This window comes from Lepisosteus platostomus, chromosome 11, assembly GCF_059453375.1.
Source record: "Lepisosteus platostomus isolate fLepPlt1 chromosome 11, fLepPlt1.hap1, whole genome shotgun sequence".
NCBI classification, from domain to species: Eukaryota; Metazoa; Chordata; class Actinopteri; order Semionotiformes; family Lepisosteidae; genus Lepisosteus; species Lepisosteus platostomus.
Window position 1 is genome coordinate 8,362,045 of NC_142621.1, and position 22,682 is coordinate 8,384,726.

At 42.2% G+C, this 22,682-nt stretch overlaps 1 protein-coding gene and 1 long non-coding RNA gene across 3 annotated transcripts in view; one reads left to right on the top strand and one right to left on the bottom strand.

Moving 5' to 3' along the window:
* Positions 1-22,682, top strand: part of hmcn1 (hemicentin 1) — a 112,421-nt gene that overhangs the window by 77,852 nt on the left and 11,887 nt on the right. For both annotated transcript variants that reach the window (XM_088598237.1, XM_088598238.1), the window contains exons 45-88: positions 222-503; positions 837-1,004; positions 1,259-1,372; positions 1,572-1,658; positions 2,086-2,277; positions 2,708-2,881; positions 3,049-3,162; positions 3,366-3,511; positions 3,898-4,048; positions 4,299-4,493; positions 4,580-4,693; positions 5,016-5,203; positions 5,421-5,517; positions 5,699-5,860; positions 6,749-6,862; positions 7,281-7,483; positions 7,586-7,667; positions 7,847-7,978; positions 8,156-8,305; positions 8,807-8,966; positions 9,078-9,202; positions 9,432-9,615; positions 10,506-10,603; positions 11,509-11,787; positions 12,402-12,598; positions 12,782-12,863; positions 13,167-13,303; positions 14,104-14,245; positions 14,495-14,639; positions 15,255-15,382; positions 15,934-16,090; positions 16,370-16,491; positions 16,767-16,931; positions 17,306-17,413; positions 17,664-17,801; positions 17,927-18,061; positions 18,342-18,611; positions 18,713-18,903; positions 19,065-19,278; positions 19,663-19,797; positions 19,883-20,073; positions 20,338-20,419; positions 21,183-21,452; positions 21,956-22,126. In XM_088598237.1, the coding sequence (XP_088454363.1) occupies positions 222-503; positions 837-1,004; positions 1,259-1,372; positions 1,572-1,658; positions 2,086-2,277; positions 2,708-2,881; positions 3,049-3,162; positions 3,366-3,511; positions 3,898-4,048; positions 4,299-4,493; positions 4,580-4,693; positions 5,016-5,203; positions 5,421-5,517; positions 5,699-5,860; positions 6,749-6,862; positions 7,281-7,483; positions 7,586-7,667; positions 7,847-7,978; positions 8,156-8,305; positions 8,807-8,966; positions 9,078-9,202; positions 9,432-9,615; positions 10,506-10,603; positions 11,509-11,787; positions 12,402-12,598; positions 12,782-12,863; positions 13,167-13,303; positions 14,104-14,245; positions 14,495-14,639; positions 15,255-15,382; positions 15,934-16,090; positions 16,370-16,491; positions 16,767-16,931; positions 17,306-17,413; positions 17,664-17,801; positions 17,927-18,061; positions 18,342-18,611; positions 18,713-18,903; positions 19,065-19,278; positions 19,663-19,797; positions 19,883-20,073; positions 20,338-20,419; positions 21,183-21,452; positions 21,956-22,126 (6,891 nt within the window). The remainder of the gene's footprint in view (positions 1-221; positions 504-836; positions 1,005-1,258; positions 1,373-1,571; positions 1,659-2,085; positions 2,278-2,707; positions 2,882-3,048; positions 3,163-3,365; positions 3,512-3,897; positions 4,049-4,298; positions 4,494-4,579; positions 4,694-5,015; positions 5,204-5,420; positions 5,518-5,698; positions 5,861-6,748; positions 6,863-7,280; positions 7,484-7,585; positions 7,668-7,846; positions 7,979-8,155; positions 8,306-8,806; positions 8,967-9,077; positions 9,203-9,431; positions 9,616-10,505; positions 10,604-11,508; positions 11,788-12,401; positions 12,599-12,781; positions 12,864-13,166; positions 13,304-14,103; positions 14,246-14,494; positions 14,640-15,254; positions 15,383-15,933; positions 16,091-16,369; positions 16,492-16,766; positions 16,932-17,305; positions 17,414-17,663; positions 17,802-17,926; positions 18,062-18,341; positions 18,612-18,712; positions 18,904-19,064; positions 19,279-19,662; positions 19,798-19,882; positions 20,074-20,337; positions 20,420-21,182; positions 21,453-21,955; positions 22,127-22,682) is intronic.
* LOC148651920 (uncharacterized) lies at positions 2,129-6,189 on the bottom strand. Its single transcript, XR_015925196.1, has 3 exons — positions 6,101-6,189; positions 4,438-4,797; positions 2,129-2,235 (listed from the first exon to the last, which is right to left on the bottom strand). It is a non-coding gene; the product is annotated as an uncharacterized LOC148651920 (long non-coding RNA).

Here is a 22,682-nt window from a genome sequence, read left to right on the forward strand (position 1 = left end):
GAATTTAAGTCATAAACCGGATTTCTACTATATAAACTTCCAGAGATATTACACAATGTTTGAGGGGACATCATTCCAAGTGGAAATTGGCCGCTACAGGTCTTTGACACCACAGGAGCAGGAAAAGCAGAGGATCCGTAATTGGTCTTTTTTGTCTTGGGTGAACATTAGTGTAGAAGAAGGATGCGGTCGATGACTCGCTTTCTGTTTTCTCAATTCAGTGCGGCCTACCATCTCGAACAGTGGGAAGATCCCAAGAGAAGTGACGGTGACGCGTGGTACCGATGTCACCCTGCAGTGTGAAGCTGAGGGCGTCCCACGCCCAGCCCTCACGTGGCTGAAAGATGGGCACCCGCTGGTGAATGGCAGGGGGTTGCAGGTGTTGAATGAAGGAAGGCTGCTGCAGATCAAGAACTCCAAGGTGTCCGACACTGGGCGCTACATGTGTGTGGCTGTAAACGTGGCAGGTCAGGCAGACAGCAAGTATGATGTCAATGTGCATGGTAAGTTTCACCGGAAAATACTCAATATTTAGAACAGCAACAGCCTATTACCTGCAAAAAAAAAACAGGCAAACCTCTTAAGTACAATTTAAACACGCAAACATTTTTTTAAAATTAATAAGGCCGGTAATGTTGTGTTTTTTGTTTGAACTTTTAGTTTTCTTCCTGTGATGCTAAATTGATTTTTTTTTCTTGTTCTATCCTTAAACAACAGGTTTTTACTTCCAAAGAATCAGTGTTGGGGAAAAAGAAAAATGCAAATGTATGTCTGTAGAATGAACATCATACGTTGAATTAACATCAGACTTTTTTTCCCCCTTTGTGCTCTGTTAGTTCCTCCCAGTATCAGTGGCTACTCTGGGACTCCTGAGAATGTCAGCGTGGTGGTAAAGAACCCAGTGGCTTTGACTTGTGAAGCCTCAGGGATTCCTCTCCCAGCAATCACCTGGCTCAAAGATGGGCTTCCCATCAGCTTGTCAAACTCTGTCAGGGTCCTTTCTGGTAAGTACTTTGCAGCAGGCATAGGAAACAGTGAAAATGCATGTTCCCTCATTATCATCTCTGTTCAACAAAAGGGATGTCAATTTAAAAATGGTGCAAACTGAACCTAATAGTACATCAATAAAAATAAAACCCATTTCGGACAGCCTAAATTTCAACATCTCTGTGAAAAATCCAAGACAAAGGCATTTCAATCCTGTGCAGCTAAGATAAATGTGCTTGGTTACCGAGTGGAACTATGTGCTTGTGTTCAGGTGGTCGGACTCTTCGGCTTCTGCGCTCAACAGTGGAGGATGCTGGGAGATATACCTGTGTCGTGTCCAATGCTGCTGGAGAAGAGAGGAAAAACTTTGACCTGGACATCCTAGGTAACTGATTGATCCAATTCCATTGAAGAAACACTCTTATAACTGTCAGCCACAGCTGCTACAGAGAGGGATCTGTGAAGGACCTGTAGCATCTCCATGTTGTTGTCATGGTGCTATATGGTAATTCTGACTTTTTAAAAAATTAGCTGGAGTTTAATGCATTTAATGAAGTTTCCATTTTTTCCCTGCTCTTTTCCAGTGCCCCCGAGCATTGCCAATGAGGGGACAGTGGAAGATGTAAAAGTGAAAGAAAAGCACAGTGTGACGCTGACATGCGAGGTCACAGGTTTGTGATTCAATAAGCTTCTTGTACATGGACAGCAGAAACTTGCGTACATATGATTTGAGTGACTTTAGAGTTTTTTATTAATCGTTATTGAATTCACATATTTTTCTATTTTGCTCGCATGTGGAAACTAGTGTCACTTGATTAAAATCCTTCATTTTTGCATGTATAAACTTTGGAGAAACCAAAACAAAGGCTTCCCTTTTAATTATTTTTTTTTCGGGTTAGTATACTTTCTTTCATTTCAATCTGCACTTTACATTGGATTTCATTCGTCTTTCTCTCTTCTGAATGCACCATTGTGTGAATGCTGTACGTATTACATTTACATTTCTTCATTTGGCGGACACAATTATCCAAAGCAACTTGCGACTGCATCCTGTCAAGATACAAAGAGTGCATAACACAGTAGCTTATCGTCTGGCAGGTAATCCCGTTCCCAGGATCAGCTGGCTGAAAGACGGACAGCCCCTGTCTGAGGATGAGAAACACCAGATCCTCTCCTACGGTCGCTTCCTGCAGATCTCTGGAGCCCAGGTGTCCGACACTGGAAGATACACCTGCCTGGCATCAAGCACTGCAGGGGACAGGAGCAAGCACTTCAACCTCAATGTGCTGGGTACTAGTCATACATAAAAACTGTTTATAAACCTAATAAACCTTGCTCCGGTTACACTATGTAAAGACAGTGTAAAGATTTTTTTGGGTGAGCAAGGGGCATATTAGTAATAATTCAAGTAGGTAGCTGTGTCAGCATGCGTAGGCTGCAAAGGAACAAGTAGAAGTCTATTCCATGTTGAAAAGAGAAGAAAAGAAACACAATGTTTCAGCTGAGGAGCCTTCTTTGGGTGAGCCTTCTTCTCCTGGTTCCTGGCTTCTACCTGGTTCCACAGCTGAACCGTTGTGTTATACTAATACTTGAATTATAATTGTGTTTCTTTTGCATATTAATAATAGTTTTCTATGTAAATGTGGTAAAAGCACTATAGACTGTCTGCTGGTAAGGTAGGAGCACTTAAAAAACTCAACTAATGTGTTTGTCTTATCAGTTTCCCCTACAATAGTGGGGGTAGATGAGGAAGGCACAGCGGATGATGTAACTGTGACCTTAAACAGCCCCACCTCCCTGGTCTGCGAGGTGCAGTCCTACCCTCCTGCCACCATCACTTGGCTCAAGGACGGCATCCCATTTGAATCCAGCAGTACCGTCCGTGTTCTGCCAGGTCAGGAAGCCCCTTACTGCGTTATCAATGCATCTTATCGCTGAAGGTGCAGACGCTGCACCCCTGATAAAATAAAAGCCTGCTGGTCGCTTGCTGTGCTCAGTGTTCCTTATGAGATAATCTTTTAGCCCTAAAGGTAATCTGCTGTGATTTTATAATGATCCCAGGTGGACGCACGCTACAGATTCTAAATGCCAAGGAGGAGGATGCAGGCAGGTATACCTGCGTTGCTACCAACGAAGCTGGAGAGACCCTGAAAAACTACGAGGTCAAAGTTTACAGTGAGTACTCTGCCTTCTGCTTTACTGCTAAATAAGTAGCCTCATGTCGAGAGGCTCTTTCTGGTCAATTGCATATTCTTTACAACTGATTTTTTTTCAAAGTCGACATCAAATAACCTTTATGCATCTCTGGTGACTTCTATGTATTATACCTATGAACCTGGTGTGCAGTATAAAGTTTGACTGGAAGTGTTCTCCTGCAGTCCCTCCTGTGATCAATAAAGAAGATGTTCCTGGAGAAGGTGTCTCCCCAAAGGAGGTGAAGATTAGGGTCAACAACAGCCTGACTCTTGAATGTGAAGCTCAGGCCATCCCTACTCCCAGCCTGCGCTGGTATAAAGATGGGCAGGTACAGTACTGTATGTGCACATTCTGGAGAATCATGAGAGGGATCTGGGATCTGCCAACAGTCAGTTTGCCTCTTGGGTTTTGAAAATAAGTGGTGGTCAGGGCTCTGGACTGGAAAGGTGTGGCTCTGCATCCTGGGTGAGGCATTTTGATTCAATAAAAATGCCTGACTGTATAAACGAATATAATAAATCACCTTTTAAACGTAGTACTGTTATTTTACATTCAAGAGATAAATGGGTCGGTGGACGGATGAATGCAGTGCTCAGAATTTCTCCATCCAATAAAAGAGTCTACAAGGCTTTGCAGCTTTTGAATAACAAGTTTTAAAACCTCTAAATTGGTACCAAACTGTAAAAACTTACACTGTTCCATTTATTTCCACAGCTCCTACATGCAGATGGGCATGTGACTATCACCACTAATGGCCGTATAGTCCAGATCAAGAGAGCTCAGGTGTCAGATACAGGCCGCTACACATGTGTGGCCTCCAACATTGCCGGGGAGGATGAAAAGGACTTTGATGTAAACATACAAGGTAAAATATTTTCTTATAGTCGCTGCTCGTTCGGATTTCTTCGGCCGTGCCTTTCATTTCTGGTGCATGAGTTCCCCCTATGGGCCTTCTGCGGTAGTGTTTTTGAGGGGCTAGATCAGACGAAAAAGAAGACTGTGTGGACTTCTACGTTTTCAAGATTTGTTTCTCTTTACACAAATCTATTATGTGGAAAAAGGACCATTATCCCAAACTCTGTTGACATCTGGGTTCTGTCTTCTTTATTCTGTAGTTCCTCCTAGTTTCCAGAAGCCTACGAGAATGAATGACAGGGATTCTTCAAACAGCAGCAGTGATACCAAAGATGTGGTTCTTAACAACCCCATCTCCCTGTATTGTGAGACCAATGCTGTACCACCACCCACTCTTACCTGGTACAAAGATGGCAAGCTTTTAACCTCCAGTGACAAAGTGCTGATACTGCCTGGTAAGACCCAGTGGTGCTTAAACCCGATGAATGGAGGAAGCAGAAGCAGTTTCTCTCTCTGAAATGGCTGATCTTTCTCTCGCCAGGGGGGAGAGTGCTGCAGATCTCCAGGGTGCAGGCGGGGGATGCTGGGAGATATACCTGTGTGGCTGCGAATGAAGCTGGAGAAGATTTCATTCAATATGACATCAGGGTCCTCCGTGAGTAAAACTGGGGACATGGCTTTGCAGAGCTGGGACCAGTATCAGTAGTCATCGTAGTACCACAGTCGATTTTTAGGACAATCTTGGTCACCAAGACAGCTCTTTACAAAACTAGACATATTTAAAATTGCAAATTAAAAATAAGTAATTTAGTAAATCCTAGACTCTCAGGAATTCCATATTAACTATTTATCCAAGTAGAGGTTATTTCTTATTAAATGTGTTGTTTTTGTAATGAAATCCTGCCCATTTGACCAGTTTCTTCAGTCTATTGGGCAATTATATAGGAAAAAGTTAGTTGTTCTGTTTGGTTTCACAGTTCCACCCTCCATTAGAGGTGCTGAAGAGGACTTGCTGAGTGAGATCACAGTCCTTGTTAACCACACCACGATGATTGAGTGTCTGGTTGACGGAAGTCCCCCTCCAAAAATATCCTGGCTGAAGGACAGCCAGCCCCTGACTGAAGGCAGTCCATACAAACTGCTGTCAAATGGCAGAGCCCTGCAGGTGAGGAAACGCCTTTACCACAATTAATACACATGAAATGCTGCAGGCATTGAGCAAGGCTACACATATTGTAATACGTCTTTGTCCCATTTAAAAATGTGTTCACTGTCATCTAGGTGTTTTTAACAAGAAAACTTTTCATTTAGATTTCTGTTGTTTCAGATGACCGTACAATGTCCTGATTCTAGCTGTTGTTAAACTTGGTATTTTCTGTTAGGTGGTGAATGCTCAAGTGACAGACACTGGCCGATATGTCTGTGTGGCAGAAAATGTAGCCGGGAGTGCAGAGAAATATTTCAACCTGAATGTACATGGTAAGTAAGGACTTCATTACTGTATGGGATAACGTGTAGCTATTTTTAAGGTTTATTTTTTTAAGAAAACCTCAAAGTCAATATTCGATTATTATAATAAGTCAATAGACAATTAGAATTATGTATAAAAGGGTAGTTTTCAGGTGGATGGTTAATGGATATGATGTGTTGTGACTTGCAGTGCCTCCGTCCATTGTGGGAGTTAACCCAGAAGAGGTGACTGTGGTGGTGAACAACTTCATCTCTTTGAGCTGTGAAGCCACAGGCTTTCCGCCGCCCTCTCTCAGCTGGCTGAAGGACAGAAGGCCAATCCAGGCCAACACCAATGCTCTCATAATGCCCGGTGAGTGTAGGTCTCACTGTCACTTTCACTGGGGAAGCTGTGTTATATGTGCCATATTACTAAAATATCCATCCTCCTAAAGGAAATGTTACTACTTTTCCATTCACTCAGGTATATCTTTAATTTAAATCATGGGTTCAAATGCAATAATTCAGACCAAAACTGCTGTAGACCTACTTTATATCCCTGTGATGGGCCTTGTCCCATATACTGTAAGTTTGAAGTTAATATCATTCTTACCTTTTTGTAAGCAGTTTAGTTGGTTTGTTTGTTGGTTGCAGTCACTTCACCTCATTTTGGTTTAACAGTCAAAACCCCATTCAGAGGCGAGGCCGGATTTAAAGCCTGGAAGGCAATCGCCTGATGGTCACCAGCTTGTTTCCCCTTGTGTGCCCTCTTGTGGACTGGAGGGGAGTTGGTCTATCCATCCATTTATAAACACTGGTGTTTTAAAATAATAACTCAAATGTTTCAATTAGGTATTCAAATATTGTTATTAAGGGAAACGTGAAATATAATACTGTATATGTTGGTAATGGATGCCTGTTTTGATGTCTGTGTTTTTATTGAGGTGAGTGGGTCTGTTTGGTAGTAGGGTCTTTTAGGAGTGTTGTGGGAGTCTGTGATTTTTTTTATATTTCCATTTAAAAGCATGCTGGAGTTCGTTATAATTCTATTAGGCCAACCAAAACAAGACTATAATAATTGGAATTACATTTGAAGCATTCATCCTGTAACTCAGATAACAAATAATACTTTCTCATGTCCTTACTGGTGTAATTTCAGTTATAAGTTGAAATTTCACACCATTCATGCTAGCTGTAAAGCAAGATGGCCCATTTAAGTTAGCAGTCCAGTTTGTTTACTAGAGATTCATGTTTTTTACAGGTGGGCGAACTCTGCAAATTCTCCGAGCAAAGTTGTCTGATGGTGGAAGATACAGCTGTGTGGCCATGAACAAGGGTGGGCAAAGCGAGAAGCTGATCTTTCTCACGGTCTTTGGTTGGTATTTTTTCATTAAACATCTTCCTCTTGCTGATAAACCTCTGGTGCTGAGAGCAATTCTGTTTTGCAGTTGGAGAAGCTAGACCTTGACTACATGAATAGATGAGTGTGTCACTCTGAAAAAGTTTGAAATCCTCACAGTAGTTTTAATTTCACAGTATTGTATCATTTACTGTATGTTTGCCTGGCTCATATTTGTGCATGTAATGTGTGGCATTTCAGACATTTAAGGTTGTTTTGTGATAAAGGAAAATATTCCTTCACTGACTCAAGAATCTTACATTTTGAGTTGTGATCATATATCATTTTGCATGAAGATGACTGTATAGATGGGTTGATGATTGTAACTAAGTTCTACTTAAAAACCTCATTTTTTACTATGAATATATGAAAAAATCTTTTCTTCATGTTCCAGTTCCTCCCAGTATAAGAGACCACAGTGGAGAGTCCCCTGTAGTCGTGAGTGTGCGAGTGGGTAACTCGGTGACTCTAGAATGTGAGTCAAACGCTGTGCCTCCACCTGTCATCACCTGGTATAAAAATGGCAGGGCCATCACCGAATCAACCAATGTTAAACTACACACGGATGGACAGACGTTAGAGATTAGAGAGGCCGAGGTAGGGCTTGAAAACCTGATAAACGTATGGACTGCGAATTTGTCAGTTACGACTGTGAGAGCCCGGTCCTCACTTTCGAATAATTATATATTTCACTCTCAGGTGTCTGACACAGGCCAGTATATCTGTAAAGCCACCAATATCGCCGGACAAGTGGACAAGAACTTCCATCTCAATGTTTATGGTAAGAAATTGGTGACTGAATATTACAAAATGGCACTGCGACGTTAAAAAGTTTTTGCCTATGCTGTCAGAAAATGGAACTGCTGTTAATGGACACTGTCATGCGAGATGTGTTGTGGAGAATAAAAGACTATTAAAACAGATGTTCCAACGGGACATTCTGATTTTGTTTTGTCTCAGTTCCTCCCAGCATCGACGGCCCAAAAGAGGAAAGACATTTGGAGACAATCAGTAACCCAGTGACCTTCGCCTGTGATGCCACAGGGATCCCTCCTCCCAGTGTCACATGGCTGAAGAATGGCCGGCCTATTGGTGAGCAACGTTCAATGAGTTTGTGAAAACTGGATAAAGCAAACAAAACACTGTATATGGTCAATATTAAAAAAAACACAAATTCAGTGTTTAGGAGACTGTAATTTTTTTGGGGGGGGATCTTTTCGGAATATTCTATCTCAAGTAACAGTTTTGGTTAATAAATTTCCCTTTCAGAAAATTCAGAATCCCTGGAGATGCACATTCTCTCAGGAGGCAACAAACTACAGATTGCTCGCTCACAGCTCTCAGATAGTGGTACCTACACCTGTGTGGCATCAAACATTGAGGGCAAAGCACACAAGAACTACCACCTCACTATCCAGGGTAGGTCACTTATTGCTCCTTTATGTGACGTTTAGGTTTGCTGGAGAGTTTTGGTGGGAAAATTGACCGGGAATCCCACAGTTGGTGGGTGTGGGAGCTCAGGGAAATGTTGTTTTTACTCTGCATGATTTGCTATGTGCAGAAAAAATAAAACAAGAAAAAGTGGGGAAAAAGTGAAATAACCTGAAGGAGGCTCCACAGCCAAAACTTGATGTCTCTTTTTTTTCTTTCAGTATCAAAAAAACCTTTACATCGTCCTTTGTAGCACCTTTCTACTCAAACGTTATAAAAAAAAAGTGTTCACCAAATATTGTCAAAATAAACAATACCTCAGATTCCAAGACATTGTAAAAATTCACCACTCACCCATTCCCAACTCATTCTAGAGTAAATACTTTAATCATCCTTTTTGTGGGGGAGAAGAACTACATCAGTAAAGAACAAGAAACCTGGAACCAGGATGCCTTAAAAACCTTTTCTGTTTTGTTTTACTCAACCCAGTTCCCCCCAGCATCTCTGGCTCTGAGCTGCCCAGTGAGGTCAGTGTGCTGGTCAATGACACTGTCCAGCTGGTATGCCGAGCTGAAGGAATTCCATTACCCACAATTCAGTGGCTAAAAGATGGGAAGCCCCTGAACACAACTGGAGCAGGGAGCTTAAGGTATTCTCACTTGTGTAAAATAGACCTTAACAATTCACTTCAGCCCTCAAAGATGCAAATCTTTATGTGACCTTCCCTCTGAGTTAGGATCAATGTGCTTTATCTCTTCAGAATCAGCCCAGATGGCAGCACACTAACTATTGCTAGTGCTCAAACATCTGACAGTGGGAAATATACTTGTCTTGCCAAGAATGTTGCTGGAGAAGAGGATAGGATATTCAACCTCAATGTATATGGTGAGCTTTGCTGTGTGGATGTCAAGGTGAAAATGAAAATGGTTTAAAGTCTTTTAAGGTGTCAAGATGATAAAATTAAACAAGGTTCAAGCCAACTGGAACTTAACTGGTTAAATACCACAAAAGAAATAGATTGGAATCTAATTTGAGAAAGGCCTTCTAAAAATTGGTTAGTGATATTAATGAACCTGAGATTAAACCAATATGTCTGTTTCAATTTTCTTTTCAGTTCCACCTGTAATCCTTGGTAATACTGAGCGCGCGGAGGAGCTAACTGCTTTACTTGACAGCTCCATCAATATTGAGTGTGTGGTAACAGGCTCCCCTCCACCGCAGCTCAACTGGCTGAAGAATGGTCTTCCTTTGCCAGTCTCCTCACAGATCAGGCTGCTGTCTGCTGGCCAGGTGCTCAGGTGGGTCTTGTTAGCTGATTTGTTCTTGTGATTGCGTAAGAGGTTTGTCCACTCAGATCTTGACACTGAGCAACATACAGTGAGACCACCGTTCAATGGTGGCATATTTTGGAAGGAGGACTTTGGTAATCCATACTTCCATCCGTTCACTAACCACTTTATCCAGTTCAGGGTCAAGGAGAAGCCAGAGTCTATCCCAGCAAGCAACTGGTGCAAGAAGGGTACACCCTGGACAGGGTGCCAGCCCTTTACAGACACACAGAAACACACACTCACACCAGGGCCAATTTTCCCAGAAGCCAATTAACCTACCAGTACAGTATATATTTGTGTGTGGGAGGAAACTGCAGCATCCGAAGGAAACCCAAGTGAACACAGGGAGAGCATAAAAACTCCACTCAGATAGCACTCCAGTTCTGGAATGGAACCCAGGGCTCCAGTGCTGTGAGGCATTTAATGTGTTATTTTATACTTGGTAAAATGTTTGGGTTTTTATAACTAGTTGTTATTTTTAAAACAACTTCTATAGAAAATAAGAAAAACCCAATTTCCCAGATGTAATGAAATGACAAATTAAGCCTTTTAGATTTACAAACATAGTGTATTGGGCAGCAGTGGTTAGGGTTCTAGACTCTTCACAGGAAGGTTGCAGGTTCAGATCCCAGGTGAGACACAGCTGTTGTTCCCTTGTGCAAGATACACCTGAACTGTTTCAGTGAAATGCCCAGTTGTACAAAAGGGTGTGAATGTAAGTCACATTGGATAAAAGCAGCATCAGTCATATAAGTTAGTGAGTAGTATATTTCCTCCTGCTGACTGATATACACATGTACAGTATATACAGATATACACATGTGTATGTTAAGACTTTTCTTCCATTTCATTTTCAGAATTGTTAGAGCACAAGTTTCAGACGGGGGTACTTACACCTGTGTGGCTTCAAATCGGGCTGGAGTTGACAACAAACATTATAGCCTACAGGTTTATGGTGAGTCTTATACTATACTGTGTTACTGTATAAAGCAGAAAGATTAGAATGTATCTATACTTTCGAATCTTGTCTTTATTTGTAATACTATACATTTTAACTTCGTTATAACATTAAAACTTCTGATAGGTTATTTGAAGCAGCATGACACAACAGCCTAGGACAGTAAATGAAATATTGACTTGATGACTTTAATCGGCTATGATATAAATTTAAATTTAAGACATGCACAATAATGCATCTTATCATGGTTGTTTGCCATTGAAAGTCACACCTACAGAATGTTACTTCTAAATCCTTAGAATCCTTAGACTTGTTTAATATTTTTTTAGAAAATCTTCAAACCAAAAATTAACAAGTTCTCACCAGCACAATACAATAATTTCAGAGAAATTAAAGTAAAAAAAAAAATTAAAGTGGGTGAAATAACAGCTCCTACAAATGAACACAAGTTGAAGATCATTGATGTTTCCATCTCTGCTTAACCTTAGAGAACTGTCTTTTTAGCTGAAGCTAGACTTTGCAGTAAAAAACGTTATAGTTTCTTGGAAATTCTCATTTAGTAGGAGCAGCTGAGTGCTAAATAACACAATAATATCTGAAAGCCCATTTGCCACATATACTCAAAATCACAGGCCACTTCCAAAGCATTTTTAAGTAAGTATAACCTTTCTATACTATGATGAAGGTGTCATTGGGATGGGAGCAATCATTTGGAGGATGCACGTTTTTAAAAATTAATGATCAGGTGTGCTAAAGTTTTAGAGGAAGAAAATGAATTATTTTCTTATGCTTTACACCTTTTGTCAAATGTGAGGGTGATTTGTCACCCAAGCCTCACCCTGTGTACTTCCTTATAATTGAAAAGGAACGCATATCTAAATCTCCTTGTTGCTTTGTGTCAGTCCCTCCCACTCTGGACAACGCTGGTGGGACCGAGGATGTGACTGTCGTAAAAGGAAACCCCACTGAGCTGCTGTGCGTCTCTGATGGCACACCCACACCCATTATGTCCTGGCTGAAGGATGCTGTGCCCCTCCAGCTTGGTGCCCACACCACTGTGCTGAACCAGGGCACTGCCCTACAGATCACTCAGGCACAGGTGGAAGACACTGGCAGGTACACCTGTGTAGCAACCAATGAAGCCGGGGAAGCCAGCAGGCACTTTAATCTCAAGGTGCTCGGTGAGTATGGCTACAAAAAGCAGTCGAGATGCAATGAATGAGCCAGATCACTCCTGTCTGAGGATGGAGTTGCTAAAGCGTTTAATGTTAGTAGAATCAGCATTAGGCTACAGGACCAGTGATACCACCCAATGACACAAATGTTCATCTCATCCCTTGCTTCTCTGAAGAAGCCCCAAGCCATCTCGTCCCAGTAGCCGCCAATGCAGTGCAAATGAATAACGCTCACAGAACAGAGATCAAAGTGCCATGAATAAAACAGGCACAAGACGCAGGGAAATGTTCGTGGCCAAACATAGCAGTTCTATTTATGCCACCTGAGGTCTACAGCCATGAAAATTCAGAAACCCTTTCCCTGCGTGTTATGGAATAATTGCTTGTCTATTTTAGCCAAAGACCTCCCCTTTCTTTTACATATGACTATAGCATTATCTTCATTATTCTTGGACCAAATCAAACAGTACATAGTTATTTGCAACCAGATGTCTTTGCTTGAACCATTTAGTTCAGTCTTATTTGATAACCACCGGCATATGTTCAAGTGCAGAAATGAAATAGGCCAAGAAACAGCCCAGATTTAATTTTGTGTATTTTTTACTTATTTTGTTCCTCAGATCCACCTCAAATCAATGGCTCTGACTTCCCTGAAGAGGTGTCTGTGGTGGTAAATTATGCCCTGGAGCTCCACTGTGTCTCCACAGGGATCCCTCTCCCCACGCTGACCTGGATGAAGGATGGGAGGCCTCTTCCTCAGACAGACAGCACGCGGGTTCTGCGAGGGGGAGAGGTGCTCCGGATCAGCAGTGCACAGGTAACAGCGCCAGATTCAGAACACATCGAGCTTCCCGTTGCTCTCTGTCCAGCTGTCTTTTATGCATCTGTTTATTGTTAGCTGACTAAAGGGCAAATTCCATGGCAGTCCCAGTGCCACTCATTTCAACATCATTCTCTTGAAACGTGTCAAGCTTTTAAGACTGTTGTTCTGTGTTTTCAGGTTGAAGACACAGGAAGATTCACATGTCTGGCATCCAGCCCCGCTGGGGATGATGACAAGGAGTTTCTGGTACGAGTTCACGGTGAGTTCTGGGCAGATGTTGTATCGTAGATATTTGACTTCATAATAATAATACATTTTACTAGAGCCTTTGAAAGTGCTTTACAGTATCTGTGACAAAGTTACAAGGATAGGAAATTACAAAGTAACTACATATAAGAAAGACAAGGTTAGAAGTGCAACAGAAGTTAAAAAATGGAGCAGACGTAGGCACTGTGTCTTTAATGAAAAGAAAGGTTTTGAGTCCAGACTTAAACGCCCTCAGGGTAGGTGCCCACTATATTTTTCACAAACTGTAGCATCTGGGCCTTTCTCATTTTTGCAGTTCCTCCTAACATTGCGGGGGAGAGCAAGCCTCAAAACCTCACCGTGCTGCAGAACAGGCAGGTGACTTTGGAGTGTAAATCTGATGCAGTGCCACCTCCTACACTCTCCTGGCTCAAAGACGGACACCCAGTGCAGGTGAGCACAGTGGGCTTCTTGGAGCTGCAGTCTTGAGAAGACTTTACCTGGAGGAGATTCACAGGGTGCACTGTGAGCATTTCCAGTGTTAATGTTAATAATGAAGAGCACTTGATTAATAATCTGAGAATCCTGATCTGAGAAGAACGCAAAAGCTATTTTTTGGGGGGCACGAAGGGTCTGCAAATAGCATAGCCTATATTTACAGTATGGAGATGAAGTGGTATCTAATTCATCAAGGTGTTGATGACTGTTTTCTGCAATATAAAATGTATTCCCTTAAAGGAATGGTCTGCATTTGAACAAAGAAGACTATAAGGGGAACTGATCCAGGTATTCAGAATACTCAAGGCATTGACAAAGTCTACCCATTTTACATTTAAAGGATGAATTGGGAAACAAGAACCAGAGTACACAAGTGGACGTATGTGCACGTACATTTAAAACAGAGAGCAGAAGGAACATCTTTACACAAAAGGATTATGGGAATACAGAACAAGCTAATAATGCATGTTTAGTCCAATATCGTTAATTCAAGTAACTGGATGAGATACCTGGATCAGTTTCCTAATACCAAATGGACCAGATAGGCCCAACAGCCTCCTCTCATACGTAACCTTTCTTAACCATATTTTCTTCTGTATTGATGAAACAACTTATACTAAGAAAAAACACAAGATATAAAATTCTGCATTTTGGTGACCAGGATTTCTCCAGACATTTCAAGGCCATTTCTGTATACTTTAGTTCTCAATAAAAAGTTCAGTGTCTGACAAAGGATTTTATGTTCTGTTCCACAGGCAACTCCACGTATTCGTATCCTGTCCAGTGGGCGTTACCTCCAGATTAACAATGCAGAACTTGGGGATGAGGCCCAGTACACCTGTACTGCTAGTAACATTGCTGGAAACACCACCAGAGAGTTCAACTTAGTTGTCAATGGTATGAAGTATAGGAATGAGTAAAAAATTATCTGGAATTGCTAGTTCTTGAACATGTTCCCACCATTTAACACCTAGAATCTTTCTACACTAAACTTATATGCATTGGGGCAGTCTGGAGTAAAATCTGATCAGACAGTTCCATGTTGGACTATGATGTTTTATTTTGTCTAATGTACAGTATGCATGCAGACTGTTTTTTGGCTAGAACACTAAATCAGATTTTGTCTGGAAATCCTGGTTCTCTCAGTGGCCCCGACGATCCAGGAGGGTCCGAACACAGTGGCAGTGCACATCGACAAGTCCGCTGTCCTGGAGTGCGTTGTGCATGGGGTGCCCCAGCCACGTGTCACCTGGAGAAAAGACGGAGTTGTGCTAGCGGGCAACAGTCCTCGGTAAGTGCTGTTGCTGAAGGAACAAAGTAAGAATCACCAGCTTAATGTGTCTTAGACTACTTTCTTGGAAACACAACCTATCTCACAAAAACATGTTATAAGTATTATATTATTTACAGCAGCATGTACAGTATGTGTAGTCATTGCTGCTCCACATTGGTTGGCTTCTGCTTATAAGAACACAATATGTTTTGAATACAAACTACAATTTAGGGGCCCTCCAGAAGGGCCAGCATCCACCCAGTCTTGTATGTGGTCCTTAAGTCAACCCTTTTTAGGCTGGGTATGCCTTTGTGCTTTAATTAATTTAGTAAACTTGGTTGGTTGCTTGGTTAAGTTAGTTCTAGAATGGCCTTTGTGAGGTATGGCGAGGTTCATGATGTTCATTTCAGATTATCTCTATTCTCTGTATTGAACAAATGAACCATTTCTCTGGTAAACACCTTTGTTCCCAAATGTTTAGAAATGTATTATCTAAGACTTTTTTTAGGACTCATAAAGCCTGCCGGGTTTGTGTCTCTCCAGAACCCGGCTGGTTATCCCTCCTATGAGTGGAAATTGGTTATGTTACAGAAGGTCGATCACATGTGTTGATTTTATTGTTTGTTCGTGCAGATACTCCTTTGCCAAAGATGGGTCTTTGCACGTCCACTCTGCTCAGGTGACAGACACAGGCCGTTACCTGTGTATGGCCACAAACCAGGCAGGAACCCAGCGCAAACGGATTGACCTGCAAGTTTATGGTGAGAGGATAACAAGGATTAACCACCTTTGGTAGCCATGATTGGCACTTTCAATAAATCTCTCTTTGATTTTAGCGCAGGCAAACATCATTCAAGCCCTATTCTGGCTGAACTTACTGTAAATGCAATGATTACTCTATTAGTCATTCTTCTTAGCAGTTGTGAATTAGCAGCTATACTATAACCTGATTTTATCAGATCTCAGAAGTTCAGTAAGGCTGGGACTGGGACATCTCCAAGAAATTCCAGTCTGCCGTTGTGTGGCGGTACTGGTGAAGCTGTAGTTGAAGCTCTTCACTCTGGACTCGAATCACCAGACCAATGCCCCAGTATGGTCATCAGGAATACTGTTCTGTAACAGCACATCGTTTAACTAAGATGTTACGCAGAGGTCCTGGCTACTTTGTCAATAATATTACACTATGCATACAAGTAGAAATGTTAATCCCAGTGTCCTGGCTTTGAGACTGCTCAACATGGCCTACATTTAAATATAATAAATATTTAAATGCTATTAATTGTTATTATTAATTGTCATTCTTGTCTTGCAGTGCCTCCTTCCATTGCCCTGGGTCCTACAAACATTACTGTCACAGTTAACGTTCAGACCACCCTGTCCTGTGAGGTCACTGGCATTCCCAAACCCACAGTGACCTGGAAGAAGAGTGGACATCCTCTGAACACTGACCAGAACCAGAACATGTACAGGTTATTCAAGGTTTTTCTCTGCTTCATAACAATTCAATAGCTTTTTCAAGGTTACAAAGCTTCCATGCTCATTTAATTTTGGTACACATAAACTAAAGTTTCTGCCTTTCCTTTATACATCACATTCTAACACTTTTAATATCAATCAATCATATTACATGCTTGTATCTTCCTAATTTGTTGTCATCTATTGCTCTTGTGTGTAGGGGCTACAACATGGTATTTGTTTTTACTGTTGATCTGAGCTGTATTAACTGTTACCTTCTGGTATTCTGGTAGGCTGCTGTCTTCAGGATCCCTGGTTGTGATCGCTCCCACTGTGGATGACACTGCTACCTATGAGTGCGCTGTCTCCAATGAGGCAGGAGAGGCTCAAAGGACCATAGAGCTGACTGTACAGGGTGAGTATGGGAATTGATCGCATTTTCATTTTAGGTACTGTCCAATTAAGGTGCTGCCAAGTGGCAAGTGTTTAAAACTTTGATATAAGCACAAGATGCAGCATGCTTCACAGATTTATCTATCTCTAAGATTAGTCTATAAAAACCTGAGTCAAGCAGAAATCAATCATATTATAATCTTTAATGGTTGTGCAAGAATTGGTATTCACTTGTACTCGATTATTGTGTTTTTGAAGCATGATGTTCTTTAGATAATGCAGTATGTTTTTTGGCAGTCCCTCCCTCCATCGCAGACGAGGCCACAGAGCTAGTGGTGATTCGTCTATCCCCGGTGGTGATCAGCTGTACTGCATCTGGAGTGCCAGAGCCCAGCATTCACTGGAGCAAAGATGGAGTCAAGCTGCCCAGCAAGGCAGAGGGATTCCGTATCCTCCCCTCAGGTAAAAGCTGTTCTCGCCTGTCTTTTTTTGTGTTAACCAAGCATCTACAGACAGGCCCAACCAAGATTTTTCTAGTGTTCTTAGTCTTTAGTTTTTAATAACATCTATGCTGTCACTCCTTTCAGTATAGTATGGGTTTTGTCAACTATATGCAAGCTGAAGCCACTATTTGGATTCGTTTTGACATCAAAATGCAGGCTGAAGTCTTTTGTGGAGAAATCCTTATTTATGTAGTTGATCCTAGAAAAACAGCTAAAAACCACCTGTACAGGAAATCGACCTCTTGCAGTGGCAAAGAAATGTTGAAATGTTTTGCGTGTTTGAATGTTCTTGCTTCACTGTTCACCCCTTTAAAACAGAGCCTTTCTTTCCAGGCCCAGTTGAGATCGCTGCGGCTCAGCTGAGCCACACTGGTAGATACACCTGCACAGCGAGGAACACAGCTGGCTCAGCACACAGACATGTGCAGCTGGCTGTCCAGGGTCCGTATCATTACAAAGTGATGGTGTTGTACTAATTTGCAGTATATCCTATGTAGTGTATACCATCTGGCTTTAGTTGGTCTATTTTTTCTTGATTTGCCGTGCATTCAAATTTTTTCTTATTATTTTATCTTAAAATAAATCACTGTGAAGAAGGGGATTTAAGATTTGATTTGAAATTGAAGAAGCAATGTGGAAAGAGATGTGAAAAACAAATCCCATGTGATGTTCATTTGTTCACTCCCTCCAGAACCTCCCATGATTCAAGTTCACTCCGACACCCAGGAGGTTATCCTAAATAACCCTGTCACCCTGCCCTGTGAGGCCACTGGCACACCACGGCCCACCATCTCTTGGCAGAAAGAGGGCATCAGCATCCTCACCACAGGTCAGCTCTACGACTATGAGTAAACATGAAAAAAAAAGACCGTTATTCTTACACAATTCTTACACAATGTGTAAACTTTGTCCCAAGCCAGCAAGAAGCAGACATTCTTGATGTTTCCATTCCAGGAAGTGGCTTCACTGTTCTGCCAAATGGTGGTCTTCAGATAGCTCGGGCCAGAGTGGAGGATTCTGGGACCTACATGTGTGTAGCACAGAACCCAGCTGGGACTGCCCTGGGCAAAACCAAACTAAAAGTACAAGGTACAGTATATGGAACTACTATTTTATTAACCAAAGGACGAGACTTTTTAGACACTAATTTTGTAGGTGCTTCATACAGGTTAGTTAGTGTGCTTTAGACTATTTTTCTGTTATCGTATTTCAGTATTTTTGGTCTAGGAATAAGTTACTGCTATTTATTACTCGGTCAACTATAGCATTTCATGTCATGTAGTTTTATCTTTTTAATATAGTGATCATGGTTCTCTGTACTATAAAAGAATCCTGTGAGGCTACCTAACAACCTTCTGTATTTCTGCAGTCCCACCTGTCATTACGTCTCAGACGAAAGGGTACATTGTCGCACTGGACGCATCTGTCACACTACTGTGCCAAACAGAGGGCTATCCCACTCCTGAGGTCACATGGTACAAAGACGGGAATCAGTTGACAGAGTCAGTTCGCCAGAGAATTCTCAGCTCGGGGTCCCTGCAGATCGCTTTCGCCAAGCCCAGTGACACAGGCCGGTACACCTGTACTGCTGCCAACCTGGCAGGGTCCACCAGCCTAGAGATGAGCCTCACTGTCCAAAGTAAGCGCACCTCTACATGAATTCTGGCCTCGGCTGCTTTTTCTAGGCTTATACTGTACGTATTACCACTGGGGCTCATTGACTGCCATTTTATTTTCTAGTTCCACCAACAATCCGTAGCAGTGAGACTGAATCCTCTGTGGTGGAGAACTCCCAGGCTTTGCTGTTGTGCGTGGCTGATGGGGTTCCTCAGCCTGTCATCTCCTGGGAGAAGGAAGGCACAGCCCTGTCAGACACAAGTGGCAGATATACTGTTCTACCATCTGGGGAGCTCATTATACATAATGCTGAAGTAAGTCACTGTAAAGGGTAACCTTTTTGGCTTTTTTCATCGTGGTGGACTGCTGATGATTTATGAATTACTCTGTAGTGGTCATGAAAGATAATTTGGCGCAGGAAAAGACATCAGGGTGTATACTTTGTCTCATTGCTTTACCTGTTGTCTCCTGGCAGGCAGCTGATTCTGGTAGTTTTACCTGTGTCGCGAACAACGCTGTTGGGCAAGATAGCAAAACAGTGAGCCTTATAGTCCAAACACATCCTGCTTTTACTGAGTTGCTGGGGGATGTGTCTCTGAATAAGGGTGAGCGCCTCGTGCTGACTTGTGCAGTCATTGGAGTGCCTGCTCCCAGGGTTTCATGGGCTTTCAACAACAACATTATACCAGGTAATGTCCTACTGACTCCTTGAAACTGTAACTGTCCTTTATGTGCTGTAATATTGCTCTTTTTAAAGAGGATGAACAGGTTACACATTGAGAGGTAATTAAATTAAATAATTAAATTAATTAATGTTAAAAACAAATTAGGAGCAAATTCAGTCTAGAAGTCTTGATTTTCACCATTTTGTGTCAAGGAAGTATCAATTAACAAATTAATAGTTATGCTCAATCATCAACAAAAATGTGTTTAAAAAATTGTTGTTTCTGATTAGCATCGAAGCCATGCTTTTAAGAAGACGGTTTTTGGTGACTTCTGTTTTTCTCAAATGGAACAGTACTCAGTTCTGTCTTGTGTCTACTGTATGTATAATCTATCATACTTCTGCACAGCGCACTATGACCATGCAAATGGACGCAGTGAACTAATCATTGAGAGAGCGAGCAAAGATGATTCTGGCACATATTCGTGCATTGCTGAGAACGGTGTGGGGTCCATCAAGTCCCTGGGCTTTGTGTATGTCAAAGGTTAGTTGAAAATTTGCTTATTATGTCACAAGCTTGTGTTTTGGCTAAAGTGTCTGAATACACGCACTCCTGATGCCCTCTACAGAGCCTCCGATCATCGATGGAGATTATCATTCAAACCGGATCGAGCCACTAGGGGGGAACGCAATCTTGAACTGTGAAGTGCGGGGAGACCCTTTGCCCACCATCCAGTGGAGCAAGAAAGGCATCAACGTTCAGATCAGCAATCGCATCCGCCAACTGGACAATGGCTCTCTGGCGATCTACGGGACTGTGGTATAGCACACGTAGAACAGAACAGCTGTTGAACTCTGGTGCTTCTCTGTTAGCTCTGATCTGTATGCTGATACACAGTAATGCTTTACATTGATTCTGCGATGATTGATAAATGGGTTTTGAATTCGTTTTTATGCGAACTTGTATAAGTGCAGATTTAAAACTAGTACAGATGTTTCCAAGATGTGTCTGCCCTTTCAGAGTTCTGTTACAGTGATGGTGGACTGAGTTTAACTGAGCATGGGATTGCCTTTGTATTTCCAGAGTGAAGATGCTGGCAACTACATGTGTGTTGCAACCAATGATGCCGGAATGGTAGAACGCAGTGTCACTCTAACTCTGCAAAGTAAGGTTTTTCTTATATAAATAAAGCTGTATAAACCTGGTAACAACTAAAGGTTTAGTCAATGCTGGAAAGAGAAGAAAGGAAACACAGTGTTTCGGCTGTGGAGCCTTCTTCAGGTGTGAGAAAGAGAGGGAAGTCAGCAGCTGATATAGCATAGGAGAACAAAAAACGGGAGTGTAGAGGAGGCTGGAGCAGGAGGGAGTGCAGAGTGGCCACTCAGGTGGTGCGAAGTGGGGAGAGGTGAAGAGAGGTGTGAAGTTGAAACCTGCAAATGAATAGAGAGGATTAGAAGGAAAGGAGTCTGTTGTGTAGAGAAGGGGGAAGGTGTGATCCTAATTTCAGGATAATTCTGGTTTTGGATGTCTTTCTGCAATAGGAGTTGAGAAACCCTTCCTTGAGAACGCAGACAGAGAGATCAGTGTGATCATGGCTATTAGAGGTGAAATGAGAAATCTTTGACCCTCACAGCCCTAACATGTTCTCTAAAGCGGTCTCCCATTCTACACACCTCTACACTCCCCAGCTTTTGTTTTCCTATATCAGCTGCTGACTTCCCTCTCTTTCTCACACCTGAAGAAGGCCCCACAGCCTGAAACGTTGAGATTCTTTTCTTCTCTTTTCAGCATGGAGTAAACCTTTACTTGTTCCCTTGAAGCCTATGCATGCTGACGCAGCTCCCTACTTGTACTACTTTTAAACCAGGTAACATCCTTTGGCAGTGGAGATTCAAGAGAGACCTCTGCTTTTTTTCCCTGCTTACCAGGTTCTCCAACCATCACAGTCGAGCCAGTGGAGATGGTGGTGGACGCGGGCACCACTGTGGTCCTGAACTGTCAGGCAGATGGGGAACCTCCTCCAGTCATAGAGTGGTCCAGACAGGGCCGGCCCTTGCTAGATAATGACCATCTCACCATCCTGTCCAACAACTCCCTACGCGTTGCAGCCGCTCAGAAAGAAGACACTGCGGAGTACGAGTGTGTGGCCAGAAACCTCATGGGCTCTGTGCTTGTCAGGGTTCCCCTCACTGTGCGTGGTAAGTTTGCAGACCCTCTTACTTGGCAATGTCAATCTTGGCCATATGGTCCTTTTCCTTCTCATGTAGATTCTCACTGTACTGTAGGTACACGCTATGTTGAAATCTATTGAAAAAGTGAATCTGATTTGATTCATTTTATTGTAGAGTCTTGCTTGATGTGATGCATAGTAACATAAAAAGCTGGACATCTTGCATTCATGTGGTTGTAAAATAAAACCAATTCTTTTTAATATTCCACTTTAAGATGTACTGGAAATAAGATTCATGTGTTATTAACATTATGGTTACAGTGGTGTTATATACAGTAAGTATACTGTAGGCATTCCTAAAGCAATATTAAAATGGGCACTTTTGCATTTGAGTAAAATTCAGTTCAATCTCTAAAATTAAAGTGTCATTTAATTTTGGTATTTGATAATATGCAGAATTATGTTTTTTGTTAAATGTTTTACATGATTCAAAATGTTTGTGGTGTGTGACCATGTGTTCCTGTCTTCCAGTGCATGGAGGGTTCTCCGAGTGGCTTGAGTGGGGGCCGTGTAGTGTGACCTGCGGGCTGGGAGCCCAGAAGAGGCTGCGTCAGTGTAACAACCCCCTTCCGGCCAATGGGGGGCGCCACTGTGCAGGAGCGGACAGCGAGACTCGCAGTTGCCAAAGCAAGCCCTGCCCTGGTCAGACTAAACACTAAGCTATTGAATCGGCAGTACTGAACATATAAGAAAGGCCACTTGGTCCTTCTAACCCATTAAGTAATTAGTAGTTAATTATTCCAAGTGTCTCATCCCGCTGTTCCTTTAAAGAAGCTAAGGTACTCCCTGGCTGGTTGTTCTCTACTCCACACACCCTTTGGGTCCAGAATTCCCTCTTGTTCTCCCTTTTAAGCACACTTCCAGCTAATTTCCACTTCTGCCCTCTGGTTTGCGCTGAAATGCGCTGGGTTGAAATGTTAATTTGCAATATCATGGGGCTTGAATCCACAACCATGAGAGAGTGGAGTCTCAGGCTCCATCCTCTGAGCGAAGGATATGACCCGTTGAGCTACCGAGCTATTTGAGCAGCAGAAATGAGGAGTACTAATGTGTAATATGAAGAAAAGCTTTATTGGGGTTTATGGCTTTTTTTGGATGTGACCCTTGAGCTCATGTTAAGCTCATTTTAACCACACTTTTCTTCCCTTCTATTCTCACATCTGAGTACATCAAAAGTACATTAATTTTACATATGTGT